Source organism: Salmo trutta, chromosome 18, assembly GCF_901001165.1.
Source record: "Salmo trutta chromosome 18, fSalTru1.1, whole genome shotgun sequence".
NCBI lineage: Eukaryota > Metazoa > Chordata > Actinopteri > Salmoniformes > Salmonidae > Salmo > Salmo trutta.
The window spans coordinates 35284684-35307126 of record NC_042974.1 but is presented as its reverse complement, the minus strand read 5'-3'; the positions used below and the strand labels follow the sequence as shown (position 1 = coordinate 35307126).

At 43.2% G+C, this 22443-nt stretch overlaps 1 protein-coding gene across 12 annotated transcripts in view; it reads right to left on the bottom strand.

Annotated features, from left to right (window-relative positions):
- Positions 1–6288: 6288 nt before the first annotated feature.
- LOC115153233 (transcription factor COE3) overlaps positions 6289–22443 on the bottom strand; it is a 70599-nt gene continuing 54444 nt past the window's right edge. For 3 of the 12 annotated variants that reach the window (XM_029698454.1, XM_029698456.1, XM_029698457.1), the window contains exons 11-16: positions 15101–15189; positions 10357–10422; positions 9967–10138; positions 9671–9859; positions 9349–9438; positions 6289–8030 (exon numbers count right to left, since the gene is read on the bottom strand). In XM_029698454.1, coding sequence (XP_029554314.1) covers positions 7999–8030; positions 9349–9438; positions 9671–9859; positions 9967–10138; positions 10357–10422; positions 15101–15189 — 638 coding nt within the window. In that variant the 3' untranslated portion in view covers positions 6289–7998. Of the gene's footprint in view, positions 8031–9270; positions 9439–9670; positions 9860–9966; positions 10139–10356; positions 10423–15100; positions 15190–22443 lie in introns of all 12 variants that reach the window. The other 9 variants (XM_029698449.1, XM_029698452.1, XM_029698453.1 and 6 more) reach the window with 4 other exon arrangements.

Sequence of the window (22443 nt, the reverse complement as noted above, 5' to 3'; positions counted from 1 at the left end):
AGCTGAGTATCTGGAGCATCAGTATTTGTGGGTTCGATTACAGGCTCAAAATGGCCAGAAACAAAAAACTTCTGAAACTGTCACAGAAGTTGTCATGGAGAAAAGAGGACCAAGGCGCAGCGGGATTGTGGACACTCATGTTTATTAAATAAAACACGTAAAGCATCCACTTGAAAAAAACAATAAACAGTACTTACAACAGCAACAGTCTTGCAGGCACATACAATGCAGTGCAAGGACAACCACCCACAACCCCAAAGAAAAACACACACACCTATATAGGACTTCCAATCAAAGGCAACTCAACACACCTGCCTTCAATTGGAAGTCCCAATCACCAACACAACATTTAACAAACACAAACCACCTGCCACATCCTGACCAAGACTAACACAATTACGCCCTCTGCTGGTCAGGACGTGACAGGACATGACAGTACCCCCCCCTCAAGGTGCAGACCCCGGGATGCACCTAAAAAAAGAAAAACAAGAAAATCCCCAATACCCCAATACCCCAACAAAACAACAAAACAATAACCCCTAAACAATAAGGGAGGGAAGGGAGGGTGGCTGCCGTCACCGACGGCACTGTGCTACACCCTCCCTCCCCAACCCACCTATCCTGGAGGTGGCTCAGGTGCAGGACGTGGACCTTGCTCCACCTTCGGCGTCGCCCACTTCGGTGGCGCTGCTAGCTGCGCCGGGCAGACGGGCCACTTGGGCTGACCCTGGCAGACGGACCACTCGGGCTGGGCCGGAGGACAGGAGGGCCACTCGGGCTGGGCCGGAGGACAGGAGGGCCACTCGGGCTGGGCCGGAGGGCAGGCAGGCCACTCTGGCAGTTCCGGGCAGTCAGGCCACTCTGGCAGTTCCGGGCAGTCAGGCCACTCTGGCAGTTCCGGGCAGTCAGGCCACTCTGGCAGTTCCGGGCAGTCAGGACACTCTGGCAGTTCCGGGCAGTCAGGCCACTCTGGCAGTTCCGGGCAGTCGGGCCACTCGGGCAGATCCGGGCAGACGGGCCACTCGGGCAGATCCGGGCAGACGGGCCACTCTGGCGGCTCCTGACTAGCGGGCGGCTCTGGCGGCTCCTGACTAGCGGGCGGCTCTGGCGACTCCTGACTGGCGGGCAGCTCTGGCGACTTACGACTGGCGGGCAGCTCTGGCGACTTACGACTGGCGGGCAGCTCTGGTGACTCTTGACTGGCGGGCAGCTCTGGTGACTCCTGACTGGCGGGCAGCTCTGGCGACTTACGACTGGCGGGCAGCTCTGGTGACTCTTGACTGGCGGGCAGCTCTGGTGACTGTTGACTGGCGAGGCTGGGCTGACGCACTAGACTCCTGATGCGTGGGGCTGGTACTGGACGTGCCAGCCTGGAGACACGCACCTCCATGCTAGTGCGTCTAGTGGGAAACACCAGACCGAAAGGGCGCACTGGCGGTCTTGAGTGCAGGGTTGGCATCACCCCTTCCAGCTCGATGCTCACCTTGCCCTGGCACCTGCGGGGCGCTGGTACCGGGCGGACTGGGCTGTGCATCCGTATAGGCGAGATGGTGCGTACCTCAGCGTAACATGGCGCCCTCCACCTCATACGCACCTCCCTGTAGTCACGGGTAGCTGGCTTACGGCTCTTCCTTGGCCTGGCCAAACTACCCGTGTGCCCCCCCCAAAAAAAATATTGGGGGTGCCTCTCCGGCTTCCTCGCCAGCCGTGTTCCAGCATAACGTTCGTGTTGGTTCCTCTGTCCAGCTGCCTCCACTCTCCTGAGTGCCTCCACCTGTTCCCATGGGAGGCGATCCCTTCCGGCCAGGATCTCTTCCCAGGTGTAGGCTCCCTTGCCGTCCAGGACGTCCTCCCACAATTAACTCTACATAGAAACACCCAACCTAGACAGAACACAACTTCTTCTGCCACGCCCTGACCAAAACTTATACACCTACTCCACCTGCTGGTCAGGACGTGACAGAAACTCGTCAGTCTATTCTTGAAGGCCAGCATCCCAGAGTCGCCTCTTCGCTGTTGACACAGAGACTGGTGTTTTGCGGGTCCAATTTAATGAAGCTGCCAGTTGAGGACTTGCGAGGCATCTGTTTCTCAAACTAGACACTCTAATGTACTTGTCCTCTTGCTCATTTGTGCACCGGGGCCTCCCACTCTTCTTTCTATTCTGGTTAGAGACTGTTTGCGCTGTTCTGTGAAGGGAGTAGTACACAACATTGTACGAGATCTTCAGTTTCTTGGCAATTTCTCACATGGAATATCCTTAATTTCTCAGAACAAGAATAGACAGACGAGCTTCAGAAGAAAGTTTTTTTTTTTCGGGCCATTTGAGCCTGTAATCGAACCCACAAATTCTGATGCTCCAAATAGATACTCAATTAATCTGAAGAAGGACAGTTTTATTGATTCTTTAATCAGGACAACAGATTTCAGCTGTGCCAACATAATTGCAAAAGGGTTTTCTAATGATCAATTAGCCTTTTAAAATGATAAACTTAGATTAGCCAACACAATGTGCCATTGGAACACAGGAGTGATGGTTGCTGATAATGGGCCTCTATACGCCTATGTAGATATTCCATAAAAAAGCAGCCGTTTCCAGCTACAATAGTCATTATATATATACAGTATATTATATTTTTTTCTAGGGGGGGCTGTTTCATAAGGGTTAAAGAATCCACACGATTTTAACAGCCATTTTCCTGAGTTGAGCTGTTCTGTGAATCTTTGTGTGGCGGACCTGTTGCGACCCTCAACGGATATGGAAATGGGGGTAAGGTTTTATGGGCCAAACGGATTGGACACAGTCAAGCTCAGGGGACATGAATATTGGATGTTATTTCTGCTCTCTTTTTTATGTAATCCTTTGCCAATACATTATTAATAGATGATATCATATCCAGAACTAGTGGATAAAGCACTACTGAGAGGAACTATGAAAGGAGCACTATGTGTCAGAGTGTGGCATAAAAATGCAGTTGAAGTGACATTACTTTATCACTGTAGTCTAACACTTTCTGACCAGGGGTTTTTGTACCTCCTGGTAGAGTGCGCCCTTGGGAAGACAAATATAGTCATAACTCTGCCAGAGTAAATCCTGCATCCGGATCTGAAATGCATTCAATCATTCATATAGTGTCAAATGATACCCAAGAACAAGATGAATGGATTTTTTTGCATTAGGATACTTTTCTCATCCTTCTATTCCACAGTAAAATAAGTAGAGCTCTTAACACAGACCAAACTTTATCTACACTGAACTAAAATATAAATGCAACATGTAAAATGTTGGCCCCATGTTTCATGAGCTGCAATAAAAAAAAATCACAGTATTGTTCTATACACACAAAAATGATGAGCATACATTTTTTGGTCCTTGTTAGTGAGCATTTCTCCTTTGCAAAAATCATCCATCTACCTGACAGGTATGGTATATCAAGAAGCTGATTGAACAGCATGATCATTTCACAGGTGCACCTTGTGCTGGGGACAATAAGAGGCCACTTTATAATGTGCAGTTTTGTCAAACAACACAATGCCACAGATGTCTCAAGTTTTGAGGGAGAGTGCAATTGGCACACTGACTGCAGGAATTTCCACCAGAGCTTTTGCCAGAGAATTGACTGTTAATTTCTCTACCATAAGCCACCTCCAAAGTATTTTTTGAGAATTTGACAGTATGTCCAACCGGCCTCACAACCGCAGACCACGTGTAAACACACCAGCCCAGGACCTCCACATCTGGCTTCTTCACCTGTGGGATCTTCTGAGGGGGGTGGGGGTGGTGCTGAGGAGTATTTCAGTCTTTAATAAAGCCCTTTTGTGGGGAAAAACTCAGTCTGATTGGCTGGGCCTGGCTCCTCAGTTGCTCACCCATGACTGCACCCCTGCCCAGTCTTGTGAAATCCATAGATTAGGGCCTAATTTATTTCAATTGACTGATTTCCTTATATGAACTGTAACTCAGAAAAATCGTTGGAATTTTTGCATTTATATTTTTGTTCAGTATATATTTCCTAGCAGACTGTGGATTGCAGATAGATGGACTAATGGTCAGTCTAACCAGAGAGAAGCAGAAGAAACAATTGTCCACCTTTTAAATTCATGGTCTGCGCTATCTTGATATTGTACACAAGGCAACAAAGCCATTACATCAGCACCCCTGAAAATGAACACATAAGCACCTGAATAAGTCTTACATAGGGAGTGGATTTGTAAGGTAATATTATCTTTTAAGGTCAATTTGAATTGTTTTTCCTCATGGGAAACTTTGTATTGATAAAGACCAAACAAAACCCCTTTTCTGAATGCTTGTCCTCCATGGCCTCAATGAGGGTTTCATTCCTTTATGTCATCCAGCCCAATTCCCAGCATGCACAGCCATTGTGACTCTTTCAACTGGAGCTCTCCATTGACTGGCTCATTGTGCAGCCAGGCTTTTGTGTGGCGCTATCACCAGAGCACAATCTTTCACCTGAACACCGTAGTAACATCATAGTGATATGGCCAGGTATAGCATCTGAGGCACCCACGTCCGAGAGGAATAAAGCAATGGTAGAGAGAAAATATCTCAAAAAACAGGAGCTATTTCAGTAATAGCAAATAAATAGTCAGTCTGTAAACATTGATTAGAGATATTCAACATTACCTTCTTATGTGTGTGATGAAGTGGCAGTATTTTTTAAATATAACAATATGCAAGCAGATGTTTGAAGCTAGGGCCCCTTGGCAACACAAGGCTAGTTAAGATCGATATTGCTTTCAATATTTCTCTCCTTTGACAGATGACCACTACTGAGGAAAGTCTTGATAAGAGTAGCAACATATGGATGTGTTGAGCCTTGGCCTCCTTTGATTGCATGACCTCTTGACCCCAGCCTGTGTTGGAGAGCGTGGCGGCCACATGGTCCGGGTGTCTATCAGGCTCTGGTTATGGGGCGTTATTGACTCAGGATTTATAAATATTTAATGCACACATTAAGATCATGGTGGAGGGCAGCCATTAGAGTTCTGCAATAAACAGGCTCTAACCACGATTGAGTGCTTTAGCTATAGGGTGGCTTTTGGTACAGGGAGAGCATGGTGTGATTTCCTAGCACTCGTATATTCCTGCCTGGCATTACTTGGCATGATCCAAAATACTTGCCTACTATGTTTGTTATCCTGCTATTAAAGGTCTCAGACGCACATTAAATCATTGTTCATTGATAGACAGTGCATAACACTTGATTTATGCTCACACTATAAATTATTAGAAGTGTTTATACAGAGTACATGGATTCAGGTTTTCCTTTCACAAGGTTTTGAATTTTTTGGGAAAAAAACACTGAGCAAGAAAATAGATCTAAAACTGTGTTGGTCTAAAACAGATAATGCTACGTCAGCAAGCAGGCATGTGACTATTGTTATCAGACACTACATATTATTGAGGGAATGTTTTGATGCACACAGCGATCGTAGTTGAAAATGTAATCGTTCTCTGGTGTATCTGACCTCACACTATCAGCATCACCTGCATTATCTTATGTGCCATGAGATCTATGCACGCCGCTGGCATAATAAGCTGTGATTTGTTGATTCCTGCTCATCTTGCATTCGCTTAATTGTGCATTATAGGGAGGGATGTCCATGGGCACTGATGCCTTGATGAGAAATTGACATTTTGTGACCTGGTCTCCAGGACCACTCAGGAAGCCAGATAAGATGTTTAGTTGTTTTAACGGAGAGGTGCTATTCTTCCCGGTCGCTTCTCTATCTCTCCGTTTGACCCACTTGATGAGTATAGATTTCACAGGGCCCCCTTTCAGTGCTCAAACTATGAGTTTCAAAACAATACCAACCCCTTATAGACAGCGGATAACCTTGCTCTTTGAATGCATTGATTCTTTATTAATGAGGCGGCCTAATGCAATGAAATGAGGGATTTGAATGGGGCTTCTTTAGGTTGCTTTGAATAAAAGCTCACACATGAAAGGCTACAATACATTTAACAGGCCATTTTAAAGCACGGCTGTAGGGAGAGATGCAGATATAAAGATCAATATGAATGTGCCTCAAAGTCAGATTGCTGGGCCAATATCACAGAACAGAACTGCACAGAGATTTGTTTTGACTATTTATGAGAGCGTAGAATTACGTTTAAAAATAAATACTTTTTGAAATGTTGCAACCTGTTTCTGAATCTAAAAGGCTAGAAATCCCCATGGACAGTGTGGGCAATCAAGGGCAATCATGACCAAAAGTGTTCTGTGTAATTTATCAATAACAATTGAAGAAATCCACAGGCATCAGCAAGTTTTTGTAGTTTTTTACTCCAAATTTTTTATAAAACATCACTTATTAATTTCTGTTTTCATTCCAAATTTTTACATTTTGAATTTTTGTTCCCTGTAAACACATTTAAGCTATGTGGCAGAGTCATAAGTTCTGAGTAAAAATGACTTGTATACATTCTACAAAACAGAAAGAAAATACAACCACAAATGGAGTTCCTTCCTCCAAGGTTGTCCCTCATGCACATTGTTTCTATTGTATCTTAACAACTATCATATGGGTCACAAACTATTTATTTGACAATACAACCAACAAAGTTTTCTCTGTATAGATAATTTAAAATCAATATAAAAATAAACAATGAAGTTTGACTTCCCTTTAAAAAAAATGGACAGAGAGTCTTGACAGAGTAACAAAACTTTGAAGATATGTGAAATATATGGACATTGCATTTTATCAAATACAAAAAAACATGAATGCAACAGTTCTTGGCTAAAATTCTCTGTGCTGCATCACTATTAAGGGCATGATGATTAATACATACATAATGAAAAGCAATATACAAAATTTCAGAGATAAATACAATATTTATAGTTGATATGTTACAAAATTTCCCTCAAGTGAGCGCAAGTGTGTATTGGAATGGAAATATGACAATGAACTACTTTCGACTTTAGATGGAGTTAAATTTTGCTTTAAATGTTGTTGTTGATCTAAAAGAACATGGAAAAAAGACAAGTGTATAAATATTTAGCACAATTTTGGCAATATCACAATAGTCTACAAGTTTATAACCACATATAAAACACATAACGGGATTTGGAGCTAGAAGGAAGAGGATGGCGCTCGTCAACAAGAAACAGACTTCACAGTAGCCTAGGAATGCATTAATATACAGTGCTAGCAAAAAAGTTTTAAAAAAAGTTCAAAAAAACATGGCAAAACACACTTGCTTAAAAGGAAGCTCTAAACATGGAACAGAGCCAGGTGTTCTACGTACGTCAGCATACTTGTAGAATCCAAGATCACTTTCACTTTCGAAGATAAACTTCTAGCTACAATAAATTACAAATTTTATTTAAGATGTATGATTGAAACATGATACAATCTTACCCAGTCCCACCCATTTACTTGCATTTGATGTATTTTATGATTGATTTCTACATTATATATCTCATATATTTTCCAGGTGAAAATCTTAAACCTTCTTGGCCCCACTGTATTTTCTCACACATAAAAATACAAAAGGACACATTATAAAGACACACAAATGTGAATCTATTGAAAGAGAGTCAAAACAAAAAACAATTTCTGAGGCAAACAAGTTCATAGGTAAATGTACATCAGTGTTTACATTAAAACCAAATGGTGAGTCCACAGAGATCCTTCCCATATGGTTCACTGGACATAGCCAAAGTTCCACCAGATAGGCATACAAAATAAACACCCCATCGTCCTTTGTCTTCTTCGAGGTTGATCAAATGGAAAAATATAAGCAAAAAAAGCTAACATCATTCAGTTCTTAATGAAATGCTTTGTCCACATGTCCAAATCTTAACTCTTGAAATAGTCTTTTCAAAGAAAATCATGTTTTTATCTTCATTAAAAACAGAATAAGCTGTTGACTATATCCTCAGTATTATAGACTACACCAGTGTCTTGCTGTGTGATAAAGGGGTGTCCTGTAGCGTGGTGAGTAGACTGGTGCTTGAGACGATGAAAGTGCATTTACATTGGAGGTACAACCAGACCGGACATAGCTGGGAAAAAAATAGCGAAGGAGAAATTGCATTAAGCACGTTAATCTTACCCAATGTATTCAATTGGATAAGCAAAACATTCAGCTATTTACATCAAAGAACTTTAAAAAGATGTGATGTTATGATATTGTGAGACTGTGTGTATGAGTGTGCGTGTGTGCCTGTGTGATGCGTTTTTTTGTGTATGTGTGGTGTGTCTGTGCATGTGTGAGTGCACACATCTCTAACAGGACAGTTTCAAAAGCCTCCCTCTTGCTCTGACATTTCAGGTCCCAGCAGGCCAGCGAGGCTACGTGTGATATTCCTCCTGGTGTTGAGGTAATGGCAAACAGTGAACCAGACTCCCAGGAGAGACGGCCCTGGCCGACCGTGGAACAACAACATGGCCACTACCCAGAATGCTGTGCTACAACCCCCCTCTCCCTCATCACTCAAAGACTCTCCTCAGACTGACTCCCCTCACACTCAAACTATCCTCCATACTGAGGATGGAGCCACTACATTACACTTCTATTTCCACACGCACTACACTAGTCCCATTTCAAAATCATTATCCATGAGATTAGACAGAGATCAAAGGTATTTTCGATTATTTTACCCAGACAATCTGCTAGGATATCATTAGCAACTCTACCTTATACAGAGACTTGATATACTCAGTATTTCACACATTCTGAACAATTATGTGGCTAGTGAAGTGCCAAGATGAAAAATCATTGCACTGCTCTCAGTGTATTTGTAGTGTCATGGTTGGAATGCTTTTAAGTTTGCCAGCACAGATGACGGCAAGGCATTGCTCATTAATTTCTGCACAACATGTATTAATAAGTATGATCGTGTAGCAAGATGAACTTTAATTTCCCACTTCATTAAGCTCAATGTTATTAATCTTGGGGCACAGGCTACAGCTAAGCTTGTTTTCAAAGCAATCATGTTGGTCATGACACACGCACAAAACCTAATAAACATAATTACTAAAACAATTCTGGGAAGGCGGTTTTCTTAGGCCTCGGACTATATAATTTGCTATAGTGGATGGGTTGTGTGTGGTGTGTTTGCATGCCTGCTTACATGCATGCATTTGTTCATGTGCGTGTGAGTGTTTGCTTGTGTGAGTGTGTGTGTGTACAGTACATGTGTGTGCCCTCATGCTTGCTTGTGTATTTGAATGTAAACTCAAAGGTGTAAATAATAAATTGTAGCCTGTTAAAATGCATATTTGTAATGATTAGTCCCTCACCAAACCGGACAGAGGCATGAGCCGCGGTATCTGCCCAGTAGTCCGAAGGGAAGGGATGAGGGGGTGAGGGGGGCTCACCTTGCAGTCCGTTGCCATTTGCGCTGGTGCAGGAAGGGGGTGGGGAGGCCTGGGGTCGGACCACAGGGGCGAAGGCGCTCTTTTGTTTAACTGCAGACAAGATATGGGGGTGGGGGGGGTGGGGTAAGAACATGCTATCGGACTAAACTGGGCTATATTCAGTGAGGTGAAACGTTCAGAACATTTCCAATAGAAATGTAAAGAATAGAGCTAACATGATTTCGATTCTCTACCTGACAGACAAGTATATCTGCCCTACACGATACATTTCTATCTGAACCTTGTGTAACTTTGCTCCCTCCTGAATGGCAGCTCTACTCACTTCCATATGGAGAGTTGGCAGAGGATCCATTGAGGAACCCAGGGGAGCTGGGCACTCCCAGGTTGGACATGCCAGAGTTTCCGTAGCCATTCATACTGTTACTGACGGTGTTGTAGCTGGACTGCTGTGGGGTGCTGCTGGTGATGTACCCTCGTGGAGACGCACTGCTGGTGTTCCGGCTGTAGCCTACTGAATAGGAATAAGAGGAGGACAGGGTGATTAGAGGTCTATAGGATTCATTCATTCTTTCATTGACAGTGAATGACTCTTGACCACTAAGCATTATTTCCACCTACCCTGGTCGTTTCCCTGTGACTCGGACACATTGACGGCTAGTTGGCTGCTGAAGGAGTTGACTCCCATCATGCCATGGGAGGCTGTGTTGGCGAGGGAAGGGATCTGGTTGTGGTTACGGGGAACGCTGTACAGGGCCTCAGCTATGTCCGCTGCCCTCTTCAGAATGATCTCCTGTGAACACGGAGACAGAAGTTTGAGTTATTGAGCTGCTCTTTCGTCCTCAGTCATCCATTATTATGGCTTCGTTTGATATGTTCTGTAAGATGTGTGTGTGTGTGTGTGTGTGTGTGTGTGTGTGTGTGTGTGTGTGTGTGTGTGTGTGTGTGTGTGTGTGTGTGTGTGTGTGTGTGTGTGTGTGTGTGTGTGTGTGTGTGTGTCGGTCTGCATACCTGGTTATTGTGGGGCATTCCATACAGTGCTTCAACAAGGTCAGCTGCTCTCTTCAGCAATACCTCCTGTTAAAAAAAAAGAGGAAAGACATACATTATTGAAATGCTGATGACAGGTCAAAGGTCAATAGGACACTTCATGACACGGTTCAACGAGTACCATGACATGTAATGTAACAACAAGAGGTCTATATTAGGTGGGTAAGTAAACGTGGCCCTATATTGAGAGGCACCAACATTGCATTAGGCCACCAATTCTTCTCTCCTCAGAACCACTGGGAACAAGAATAATGTCCCATCTCTTAATTAAACCACCATAGGCCTTAAAAACAACACCTCACCCTCTAATTCTGGGCTCACGTTTGCACAAGAGTTCAGCACTGGAGTCTCCTTTCTTCAGAACAATTAAGTGAATTAGCTTGGGTTAATCTAGTTCTGCCGTAATGACATTAAGGAATTTTTCAATTAACCTCTTTGACTGGCTGTTGTAAAGGACTTCACAAATGACTTCCCATTCAGCGAGAGCTGGGTGCTTGTGCCTCTGGGACATGGATGCATGGGATGTGTCCTTATCCATGTTTGCATGCTTGCCCCTGCTTCACAGTAAGGATTAGCCATGTTGCTTTGGCTCTTAACACTGAGAATGAGTTGGCCCTGGATCCTGTTCCCTGCTCTACTTCAGAATAGGTTGGCTTGTTAGTGTGCTTTTATCTGCTCTTTGAATTGAGCACTTAATGAAATCCTTCATGGAGCACCACAGTGCTTTGTTTAGTGTGATGCTCCAAGCAATATGTTTGGAAAACCACCTACTCCATTTTGAAGCCTTTATTCTCACAAGAAAAAAGCTTGAGATATTGATGTGGGATTTTATTTAAATGTGTGTTTACTGGCACCTGCTGTATTGCAGAAATTTGTTGACTTTCTGTCAGAACCCAGGTTAAAAGTGATGGAAATCTGTCACTAGAAACATCTCAGATTGCGCTTGTTTTCTTCCCACATTGCGTGTTTTCCTTCGCGGGCCTCAGTAATTTGTGTGAAGTGTTCCATCACTTGGCAATAGCAATCCGGGATTAAGACGGCAGCTGCCGTAAATGAATGTAAACACAGTCATCGCGCCTTCAAACAGCGGCCTCCAAGACTTGGCCTGTGTTTCCAAGGCAGCGTGTATGGAGCGTGTATGGAGTGTGTATGGAGTGTGTGTGTGGGCCTCCTTTCATCCTGAAGAGCCATATCTTCCTGATTTATCAAGATGAATCGCTGTAGAAGCCACTTCTAGCACGTGCCATGCTCTTATAGAAACATATAGCATGATCCACCACGTTACTGCATGGGTGGCTCTCTTTAAAATGGGCATTTACCTCTGAAATTGGTGTGTATGCTCAACGGTGCATGCATCTAGTTTGCATAGAAATAAAGAATTATGGTTGTCGTGAGGCAGGTACACTAAATGAGAGGACCAGCTGTCTTTATGTGTTCTCATCAGGCAGAACAGATTCCTCTCTCGCTCACTGAGTGAGACAAAGTGTATTTTCTTTTCTTCTTCCTGCAGTTAATAATTACCAATAATCTATTCTATCATATTTCAAGATCTTCTACATGCCTCTCAATTTCAAACAACAATTCAAGCAATTAAGACTGTCACGTTCGCAAGCGCCATGTTTCATTCTCTGAAAACCTCCTCTCTATCCTTGTCCATATGGTACTTTGCAGCAGCGACATAAGGACAGCTTGGAAAAAAGAGAGAGAAAACGATATTGCCTCTCATCCTTAATCTGTCGTTTACCGCGTGGCGTCTTAACTAACCAAGCTCACTCGCAGGGCTATGCTTAAGTGGTGGCCTAGTCACATCCCAGGATGATGGGAAGTGTGGTACCCAATCAACCACAGAGTTTGTTTTGTTTCCGACGAGACACTTTCACGCATATCGGCTCACGCTGTGAATACGATTAGCACCGAATGGTGTTCTGGGGGCATTTCCATGTAAATCTGGATATATAATGTAATTGCCATTCTTGTCATGGAGACAGACATATCAGAGCACCATGTTAAATTGAAAACAATTAAAGCCCATAGATGATCTTCGTTGTTTTGTGACCAAGGCATGACAGCTTTTCTGGTATTCCTTGTTTTACATGGTAGCTTAAAACTTGTGTAAAACACGTGATTCTCCACATGCTAGATTAGCAAGGATTGTGTATTTCTATTGATGTTATCACAGTTAATAAAATGGGGCCCAGGTTATGTAGCTTTGAGTGTTAATATCATTATAAAAATGTAAGGCAATTAGCGTGCTAGCGCTAGCCTGAATACATTCGGAAGGACAGGGCCATTAGATGTAGAATAGACATTCATTTAAAAACATTGCTAATTGCTTGACATGAACACATTTGTAATATTTGTTTTCTGCTTGTGGATTACACCAAAAAATGGGAAAAGAATAGGTTTGTGTTTATTTCGGAAAACAAAGAGAGAAACGAATGCAATCAACTTAATAATAAAACAATATTGCTTTTCTGCTTTTAATTTAGTAATGAATCTAATTTGTTACAGAAGAAAGGAGAAATTGAGTGTGGTACAGTGTGACATCCAGTCTATTTGTCCATTACTGCCACAGGGCACAAACTGGTATAAATTGTCTTCTTCGTATGATGAATCGAAAATTGTTTTATAACAAGATCTTAAAAAGGAGGGTGAATTCCGAAGTCTCTGTTCACTTAACGCCATGCCCGCAAAGCAATCTCCTTTCGCATCACTTGACTGCACACACTTATTATTTTCATATTCACTCTGGACTCTGCATTGGATTTTTATATCGCTGCTCCTCCCATAGGGTCAGTTTGTCATCTGCAATGTTGTCTTAAAATTACGAGGTAAACTTCAATCAGAGCACGCTTCCCCCCTTTTTCTTGGTGTAGCAACAATATTAGCGTGCATCCCTTGCAATCCATGAGCACGCCCATATTGGCTTTCTGTCTCCTCACAATTACCACTTGTCTTACTGGTCCTGGGGAAAAGGATGGTGGAAATCAATAGCGCCGTAATATTATCAACTGGAGGGTGAAGTCATTGAGGGAGGGGGGCCGGTGTCGATTTGCCTTTCTGCTAATGCATACTTCACCTCCTCCAGCTTTATCTCCTTTTTATAGAGTCTTTCCGCCTCACCTGCAGCCCGTAATGGCTGTTCTCTTCACGCCGTCTCCCTTCTAGTTCCAAATGTACATGCCATCCACCCTGGGGCTTGTATATTGGGAGTGCGCTGTTGACCCCTCGAGGCGACCCTCAGATGGCAAGCTTAACAATGATGAATCACTCTGTAGAATCATTTACATGGCCCCCTGAACCCCATATTTGGGTCCATTAGAGAGCAAATCAAATATTTATATTATTTATTGGAAGTGCAGGGTTTCATCTCACTCTGAAATTGGGCCATGTGAGGGCTGGGGGGAGACCCTGCTATATTAAGTAAGCACACTGAGGAAACTCATCTCAGATTGAGTCAAAATGTGTTTTATCGCCAAAATGTATTTTGTTCTCCAAGAAGAAAAAATGGATGCTGTAATAAAAGTAAGCATCACAATATTCCATGTTATGTTCAAATTGCAAATTTTACGGAGATGTACTGACTAAATTGAGTGTGTGAAGACAGAGAGACCCAGGGCAGGGAGACTTGCAGCCATAAAAGCTAAGTGAACCTTTCCTTTGGTCTTACAAATGTACTGTTGAAATTAGAGTTACATTTCATGTCCAGGTGTTGTTTTGAGTCTCCACAGAGACCAAACTCTAATTGAAACATGTCGTATATCTTCCTATTGACTTGGCCCAGTCGTCCATACTACACCACACAGCCTGGTCTTTATTAAATTGTCCGTTGGACGTTAATGATATTGCAGTGTTGCATGCTGGGCTTTAATAGATAAGGTCTTAAAAGGCTTTATGGTATTATTAAAACTCTGAGGTGGTCACCAATTTACTGCGTGCCAAGGGACTCTGTGCAAACTAATCAGTCATAATATTACATTTGATGCATATGGAATGCCAGTTATACCAAATGGGAATTAGCAGGGTCGCAATCAGACAAGCCCAGTAATAGATTTTATCAGAGGAAATAGAAATGCTAAGGAATCCAAGAATGGCTGAAATATGTGGCTTTGTTTTCATGTTGAAAAATACCAAAATGGCAGGTTACCGGATATGTGTCACAAGCATGTGGGAATCAAGAGCCTTTCAACTCCTTTACTGAGTTCTAAAGAAAACAGTGAGACCTAACGCATAATAACGTGTCGCCCTGGCCTTATTAGCCACACTAAGACTGGGGGGTTTACGAGCGTAGAGTCATGTAAACAACAGATTAAACCAAATGGAGCTGTGGAGAATGAAAGGAAAATATGAGTGGGGTAATGACGGCCCAGACGACCAGGAGATTACCATCTCCACAGACTACTGGAGAGGAAAGACGTCTGATTGAGCTATTTTGCCACACAGAAAGTTTACCACACGCCTGCCTCCCTCGCTCTCCTCTCACTAAACAAATACATTCCCAAATCAATGCTACATGGACGCACCAGTGTGTGTGTTACTGTATTTCTGTTTGGTTAAAAAGTTTAATCTTCTTTTGATGTTGTTTTGTTTCTTGGTCTTTGATGATGTTGTTTGGTTAGCAGCTGTGGTGTGTGTATGGTGTTGTTTGTTGTGTCTATATGGTGTTGTAATGTCAATTTCTGTGAAGATGAGACATAACACTGACCTTTGGTAACCTCTCAGGGTCACCCGGGTGCCTGGGGATGACCTTCTGCAGCCTCTGGAACCCATAGTCGATGGTTGGCTCATTGAGGGCTGACCAAAAAAAGACCAATTGTTAGACAATGTGAAGTGAAGTGAAATAACAGCTCTGTAAACCAACGTCTGCAATGCACAACAGCTAGCATGAAAACTCTATCACAAGTGTCACAAACCCCCTGCATCCAGTTAAATTCTCATTTAGCAAAATAGCCATGATGACATGATGCAGTACATCAGTCTAGAACAGGTCTCATATCTCTTACAGGGCCCAACTTTTTTTTTTATCTTCATGTGAATATTGAGAGCAAATGACATAGTGGGGTGTGTTAATCTAACTGAGCTTTAATAATCTGTGAAAGTCCAGAAATTGATCTAGCGTGAGTTGCTGTCACTCCAGCGCTGCACCTACTGTACCACCCCGCTGCTCTGCTGAAATACTGCAGCAGATCACACAGAGCGATCAATCTCACCCACCCCTCAAATAGTAATCTGGAGCAGCGAGCCGTATTGGGCTATGAATCAGAGGCACAAAGTAAATGAATCATAAGCCAGACTTTGGTAAGACTAAGGCGTTTTATGTCTGACAGTCATAATGGGTAATTTAAGGCTTCCTTACAGCTCTCGCTGATTCTAAACAATCATGTACACCCGTAGGCCAAGGGGAAGGTAGGAGGGAGGGGAGGAGAAGGAACGACTTAATAGAGAACATCACTTCTCAATGTAGATATCATTTTCAGCAGCGTAACTCAGACGAGTGTGGCAGTGCTTCATAAATCAATGGCTTTCTGTGGAGACTAATAAGAGCTGCCTACCTCTATTCATTGTTCAGCCTGTAATTTGGCCCATCACTCATTACTCAGCATGTAATTTTGGCATTAACGCAGCAAGGCTTGCTCAACCTGCTGAACACGAAAGAACATGAAGGCTAACGCCACACGTACAGCCAGCGCCACTGACACACAGACCAGGAAGGCACTGGCGCCGGCACACACACACACACTAGTACAGGCTACTGATCAATGGTACAGGGCTGTGCAGTGTGCACTACCAACATGATATCATAGGAAAATGTCATTCTGGCACGTTTTTGCAAAAAGGTCAAATGTTTTTCTCAATACATTGCAGTCAATGGGAAAAGATGAGTGTCACAGGGTTGATGTTTTTCTCAGTACATTGCAGTCAATGGGAAAAGATGAGTCACAGGGTTGACGTTTTCTCAATACATTGCAGTAATTTTTCTCAATACATTGCTGTCAATGGGAAAAGATGAGTGTCACAGGATTGACATTTTTCTTGTTTATCTAATGTCTGTCTCTCTCTCACTCTCTACCTCCCTTTCTCCCTATCCTTCCTTCACCTTCTCTCTCTCTCTCCCATTCCCTCACTCTCTCTTCTCTCTTTCCCTCCCCCCTCCATTCTCTCTCCCTCCTCTTTCCCTGCCTCCCCCTCCTCTCTACACTTTCTCCACCTCTCTCTCCCACCTCTGTCAGTCTGTTGACTCTCTCGCCCCTCCTTCCTCGTTCTCCCCTCCCTCCTTCACCCTTTCCCCCTCTCTTGCCCCCTCTCTCCCGTCCCTCAATCTCTCCCTTCACTCTCTCTCCTCCCCCTTCCATTCTCTCTCAGTCCTTCTTTCCCTACATCCCCCTCCTCTCGTCGCTCTCTCTCTGCCTCTTCCTCCTCTCTCTCCCTCTTTTCTCCCACAGACAGGACGACAGACAGGCAGACACAGACAGACAGACAGACAGGCAGACACAGACAGACAGACAGAGAGACAGGCACAGACAGTTTCAAGTTTCAAGTCAATCAAAACGTTTTTTTTTTAGGATGGATTGACCTAAGATATATGGAATTGTTTTAAGAAGGTCATACCAAGGATCATTTAGCTATTTGATTTAGAATTTTAAGACACCTTGTATCCCCCCCAAAATATATTAAAAGAAAAGGCTTTACTGCTATTAGCCCATACAAAGGCATTGAACAACATATTCATTCAATTGAACAACAGATATTCCCCCCCAGAAAATCTAAAGGAACTTTTTTTCTGAAGTGTCTGTCCTATATCTGCGAGATATAAGATTTATTTTTTTACCCCTTATTTTTGGCACTAAACAGTCTCCATATATACCTTCAGACGAGTCTTGTGAGGCCTGTGGGCATCCGAGAGCAAAACCATCTGTCCCCCTCCCCCCCCCCCCCTTGCCGGTTAACGTTAGGGTTATGTCTAGGCCCTAACCCTAACCCCTAGCTTCATGTTCACTCCCAGCTCAACCGTAACCCTAACTCTAGCTTCAGGTCCATATCCTGGCTCAACCCGAAACCTAGCCTCAACCCTAACCCTAATCCTTACCTTAGCTTAATATGAACTCCCGGCTCAACCCTAACTCTAACCCTGACCCTAACCATAACCCTCACTTCATCTCCTTGTCTTGGCTCAACCCTTCTGTCGAAGTCAATCAACCCTAACTCCAAGAGCTGAGCCAAGATGTAGAGGTCTAGGGTTAGAGTTATGGCTATGGTTAGGGTTGAGCTGGGATGTGGACATGAAGCTATGGTTAGGGTTAAGTTTAGGATTGAGTTTAGAGTTTGTCTGCCTGCCTGCCTCCCTCTCTGCCTGTCTGTGAGTTTAAATATCTCTCTCTCTTTCTCTCTCTGTTTGTATCTGTCTGTCTGTGAGTGGATATCTCTGTCTGTCTGTCGGTGAGTTTATGCCTGCCTGCCTGCCTGCCTGCCTGCCTGCCTGCCTGCCTGCCTGCCTGCCTGCCTGCCTGCCTGCCTGCCTGCCAGCCTGCCTGCCTGCCTGTATGTCTGTCTGTGAGTGGATATGTCTGTCTGTCTGTCTGTCTGTCTGTCTGTCTGTCTGTCTGTCTGTCTGTCTGTCTGTCTGTCTGTCTGTCTGTCTGTCTGTCTGTCTAACTTTCACCAATTTACCCATTGCAGCTCTTTCACCAACTTTTTTGTTTTGAATGCGATGTACTGAGTTATGCCCCAATGCATATCTATACTTCAATATCCTGTCTGTGGAATTGGGAAAGTAGAGAGAGAAGTAGAGGTGGGAGAGACAGGAGGGAGAGACAGAAGGTAGAGGGAGAGAAATAGATTAGAGGGAGGAGGGAAAGAAGGAATGAGATAGAATGGAGAGAGGGGGAATGAGAGAAAGATAATATGTAGAGAGTACAGAGAAAGAGATAGAAGATACAGAAGGAGGGAGGGAGGAAGTGTTTGTGATGCCTTTCTCTATGTGTCCATATTGTGATGTTAATCTTCCCCCATTGAATGCAATTTATTCACTTGGGCCTCACCCCTGTGACACTCATCTTTTCCCATTGACTGCACACTATCGATATAAACGTCAACCCTGTGATACTCATCCTTTCGCATTGAGTACAATTTATTGGCATAAGATTCAATTGGTTGATGCTTAATTTTTCCCATTGGTTGCTATGTATTGACATAAACATCACCCCTGTGACACTCATCTTTTCCCATTGACTGCAATGTACAGAGAAATATGTCAACACTGTGACTCTCATCTTTTCCCATTGACTGTAATGTATTGAGAAAAACGTCAGCTACTGTGACATTTAACTTTTTTTGCAAAAACATGCCAGGATGACGTTTTCAGACTGATCCACATAAAGTGAACTCCCAACAATCAAACGCACCACATGACACACAACATACACTCCTGGAAATCTGATTTGACATCTTATCATGCATCCCGGAACACCAAAGGTCGGCTTCAGAACATGAGGGAACGCCATTTTCTTTGTGAGGGAACGTCATGATTTTGCCCTCTTTCTTTTGTTATTTCCTTCCCCCATCTATATGTACACACCGCAAGACACTACAAACTACACACTACACAAACACAACACACTACACACCGCAGGACGTGTGCAGGTGTGTGTGTTGTAGCCATGCCAGACCCCGCTGCTCAGTGTGATGTAAATTGTGTATGTGTAAAAAGCACTCCATAATCAGGCCATCCATCATCACAGGCTGTCAGTAGGCTCTCGCAGGGTGATACATCACGCTCTCCTGTCCTACACTACAAACTACACACTGTCGGGCATGCTGGGTATAGATACAGTAGCTACACCACAATACCCGGGTAATAAAGCAGCAGTATGTGATGTGTCTTTGGAAGTATTTACATTTACAATTATCCTGAAGTAATGCAGCCTGAAATAGTTTGAAAAACAGAATGCACTGCACACGTTTTTTAAACATTTGGATGTGGCATACACATTAAACATAATTGATTTTGAATTCTCTATCATTTCTGTTTGAAAACACTAAATTACTTTGTAAGGGGGAAAGGGGACCTAGAAAGTGAGCATCAAATACCAAAGATAGTAAACAAGATGTATCTTTCACTCTTGCTCTTTAAGAAGAGGATTAAAGCATGTCTCATGGTTCTGTGATTGGGGTGCAACTCTGGGCCATGAGAAGTGCATGTCGACGTGTCACCATCTCATCTATCATGGAGATGATCTTTGCAACAACCCTGCATAATGAAATTGGTGGCACAGACCCCCATCTGCTATCGATTTCATGCAAATGACGTTGACAGCTGATGGAGACTTGCGTTAGTGCTAAACGGTGCTGTCAGTTGATGAGTTGACAGTGCTGTAGTTGGACCGTGTACACACAGAGACAGACACAGACACTGTCAATAATCCTATAAGGGCTGATGACGACGCACACTGAGTGTACAAAACATTATGAAAGCCTGCTCTTTCTATAACATAGACTGACCAGGGGAATCCAGGTGAAATCAATAAGGGATCATAGCTGTCACTTGTTAAATCCACTTCAATCAGTGGAGATGAAGGAGACCGGTTAAAGAAGGATTCTTAAGCCTTGAGACAATTGAGACATGGATCGTGTACGTGTGCCATTGAGAGGGTGAATGGGCAAGACAAAAGCTTTAAGGGCCTTTGAACGGGGTATGGTTGTAGGTGCCAGGCGCATCAGTTTGTGTCAAGAACTGCAACGCTGCTGGGTTTTTAACGCTCAACAGTTGACCTGTGTGTATTAAAAAAAATCCACCACCCAAAGGACAACTTGACACAACTGTAGAGGCGGGTAATTATGAGGTGGAGAGGTTGTCTGACCTCTCACCCCTTGCTTAACAATCAAACTTGAGGACAGTGTTACTATACACCCCTCATACACTTGCCACTATACACCCTCAAACACCTCCAAACTTTATATCCTACCTTCACTTCCTCATCTCTTCCCATCACCTTGTTCTAACCCTTTAATAATGTAGCTCGGAACTCTATGATGCCCTTGGACTATCACCATAAATGCCAACATGAGCTTCATCTCCATATTTTACCAGCACAGTGCACTGTTGTGAGAGGTAGCTAAGGAGGAGAGAAGGGCGGGAGGAGTGTAGGAAGGGGAGCTGGCCCCCGTGAAGGTTCTCAGCCACAGTGAGGAAACATGAAACCCTCCCCACACATCCCATAAATCCTGTTCTGGGTGGGGAGTCTGGCTGGGGAGGGGGAAGGCACTGGCACGTTCCAGTCACGCCCGCTTCCCGGCCCGCGGCCAATCAATACCACTTTCCTGTTTTAGAGGCGGGTAATTATGAGGTGGAGAGATTGTCTGACCTCTCACCCTTGCTGCATTACTCGGCTGATATGAAGATAAATTGCCTGATTTTGGGTAAACATATGCTGCAATTCAAACTGTCAGCACTGGTTTGCTCAGGGATAATTTGTATTGATCTTCTGGCTTCTTAGCCATTTTGCTTACTGACCTCATTGATAATTAGAGAGAAAGAGACACAGCGAGGTAAGGCAGGGGCTGCATTTGAATATTTTGCCAGGAATAAAAAGAGAGAATAAAGAAAGAGAGAGGAGAAAGAGTGAATGATAGACTAATAGCATTTTCTCTTCTAAACTAGTTGAAGTTCAGCTTGAAAGAGTTGCTCAGCTCAATTACTTAAACATAACATTTTTCTCCTCACTTATGAGAAGCTATAATTGTTTTGTAAATTGTTTATAACAAAATGTTTATCATGTAATCCACATAATGAAACAAAGTAATGCTAATCATGTTTAATTTGACAGCTGAAGGAGCAAGATTACGGTCCCTTTAGCTTTGAACATGATTAAAAAATAGATGCATAGCAGAGTTCATTCTTTGGAATCAAACTGTTTGGAAACTTTATTTCAGTAATTTAATATGACTAAATTTGTATACTTCACCAGGAATAAAGAGTGAGAAAGAAAAGAGTGAATGATATAGACTAATAACATTTTCTCCTCTCTTCTTCTGAACGAGTAATTCAGCTTGAATCACTTGACTTGTTTAGTTCAAATACTCCAACTTAATATTTTCCTCATCCCTTATGAGACGCTATAATTGTTTTGAATTCATTATAAAACGTTTAGAATTTAACAACGTAAATAAAATAAAATAATGTCAATCATTTCATAGTTTTATTTGATGTATAGTTGACAGCTGAAGGAGCAACATTACCGTCACTTTTTGAATAGGATGCACATGATAAAAAAAAGTTAAAATACCAGCAGAGTTAATTCTTTGAATGCAAGCTGAGTGGAAACTTTGTGAATATCTCAGTAATTTCCTCACTCTATTGAGTGAACGGTCATATTTCAGAACAACAAAAAAATTGAATGCCTAGACTTGGTGTGCAGCTGTGGACATATCAATTCTCATTTCAAGCACCACACACACACAATCTACGGCAGGATTTCAATGGAATTCCTCTCCCTGGGATGTGCACATCCTTTCATGCTCCTAACACATTCACTCCAGAAGGCTCCAAGTCCAGTGTCTTTGCTTAAAATGCAGAGTGGACAGCCGAACAGGCGCCAGAGCACGGTCTACTACTCCTTCTCCGTGTCCTCTAGAAATAGGACATGAGTAACCGCTCTAGAGGAACAATGTAACATGGCCGTTGTTGGCAGATGAAAATGCTTACATGACAATACGCCTGCATGCTCTCAGTATGTGGCAGTGTACTGAAGTCATGTACTGTATTTGCCTGCAGTAACAGGCAGTAGCAGGGGGAAATGTTTGAGCAAAGCAGTAAAGTGAAGGGAAATGGTTCCTTCTTAAGTCTGAAGGCTTGAATGGAAGCGTGCACAGAGTGCTAGCATTCCTGCCAGCCATTACTGGTTATTATGATAAATCTATCTTTCCAGGAGATAAAAACTAGCTGGAGATAAAAACTAGCCTTGTTGCCATTTGCCAGCTATTACTTTCGCTAATTATACTTAACTGCTTGGAGCTTATCTCCACTCCTCCTACACCATTGAGCATTTTTTT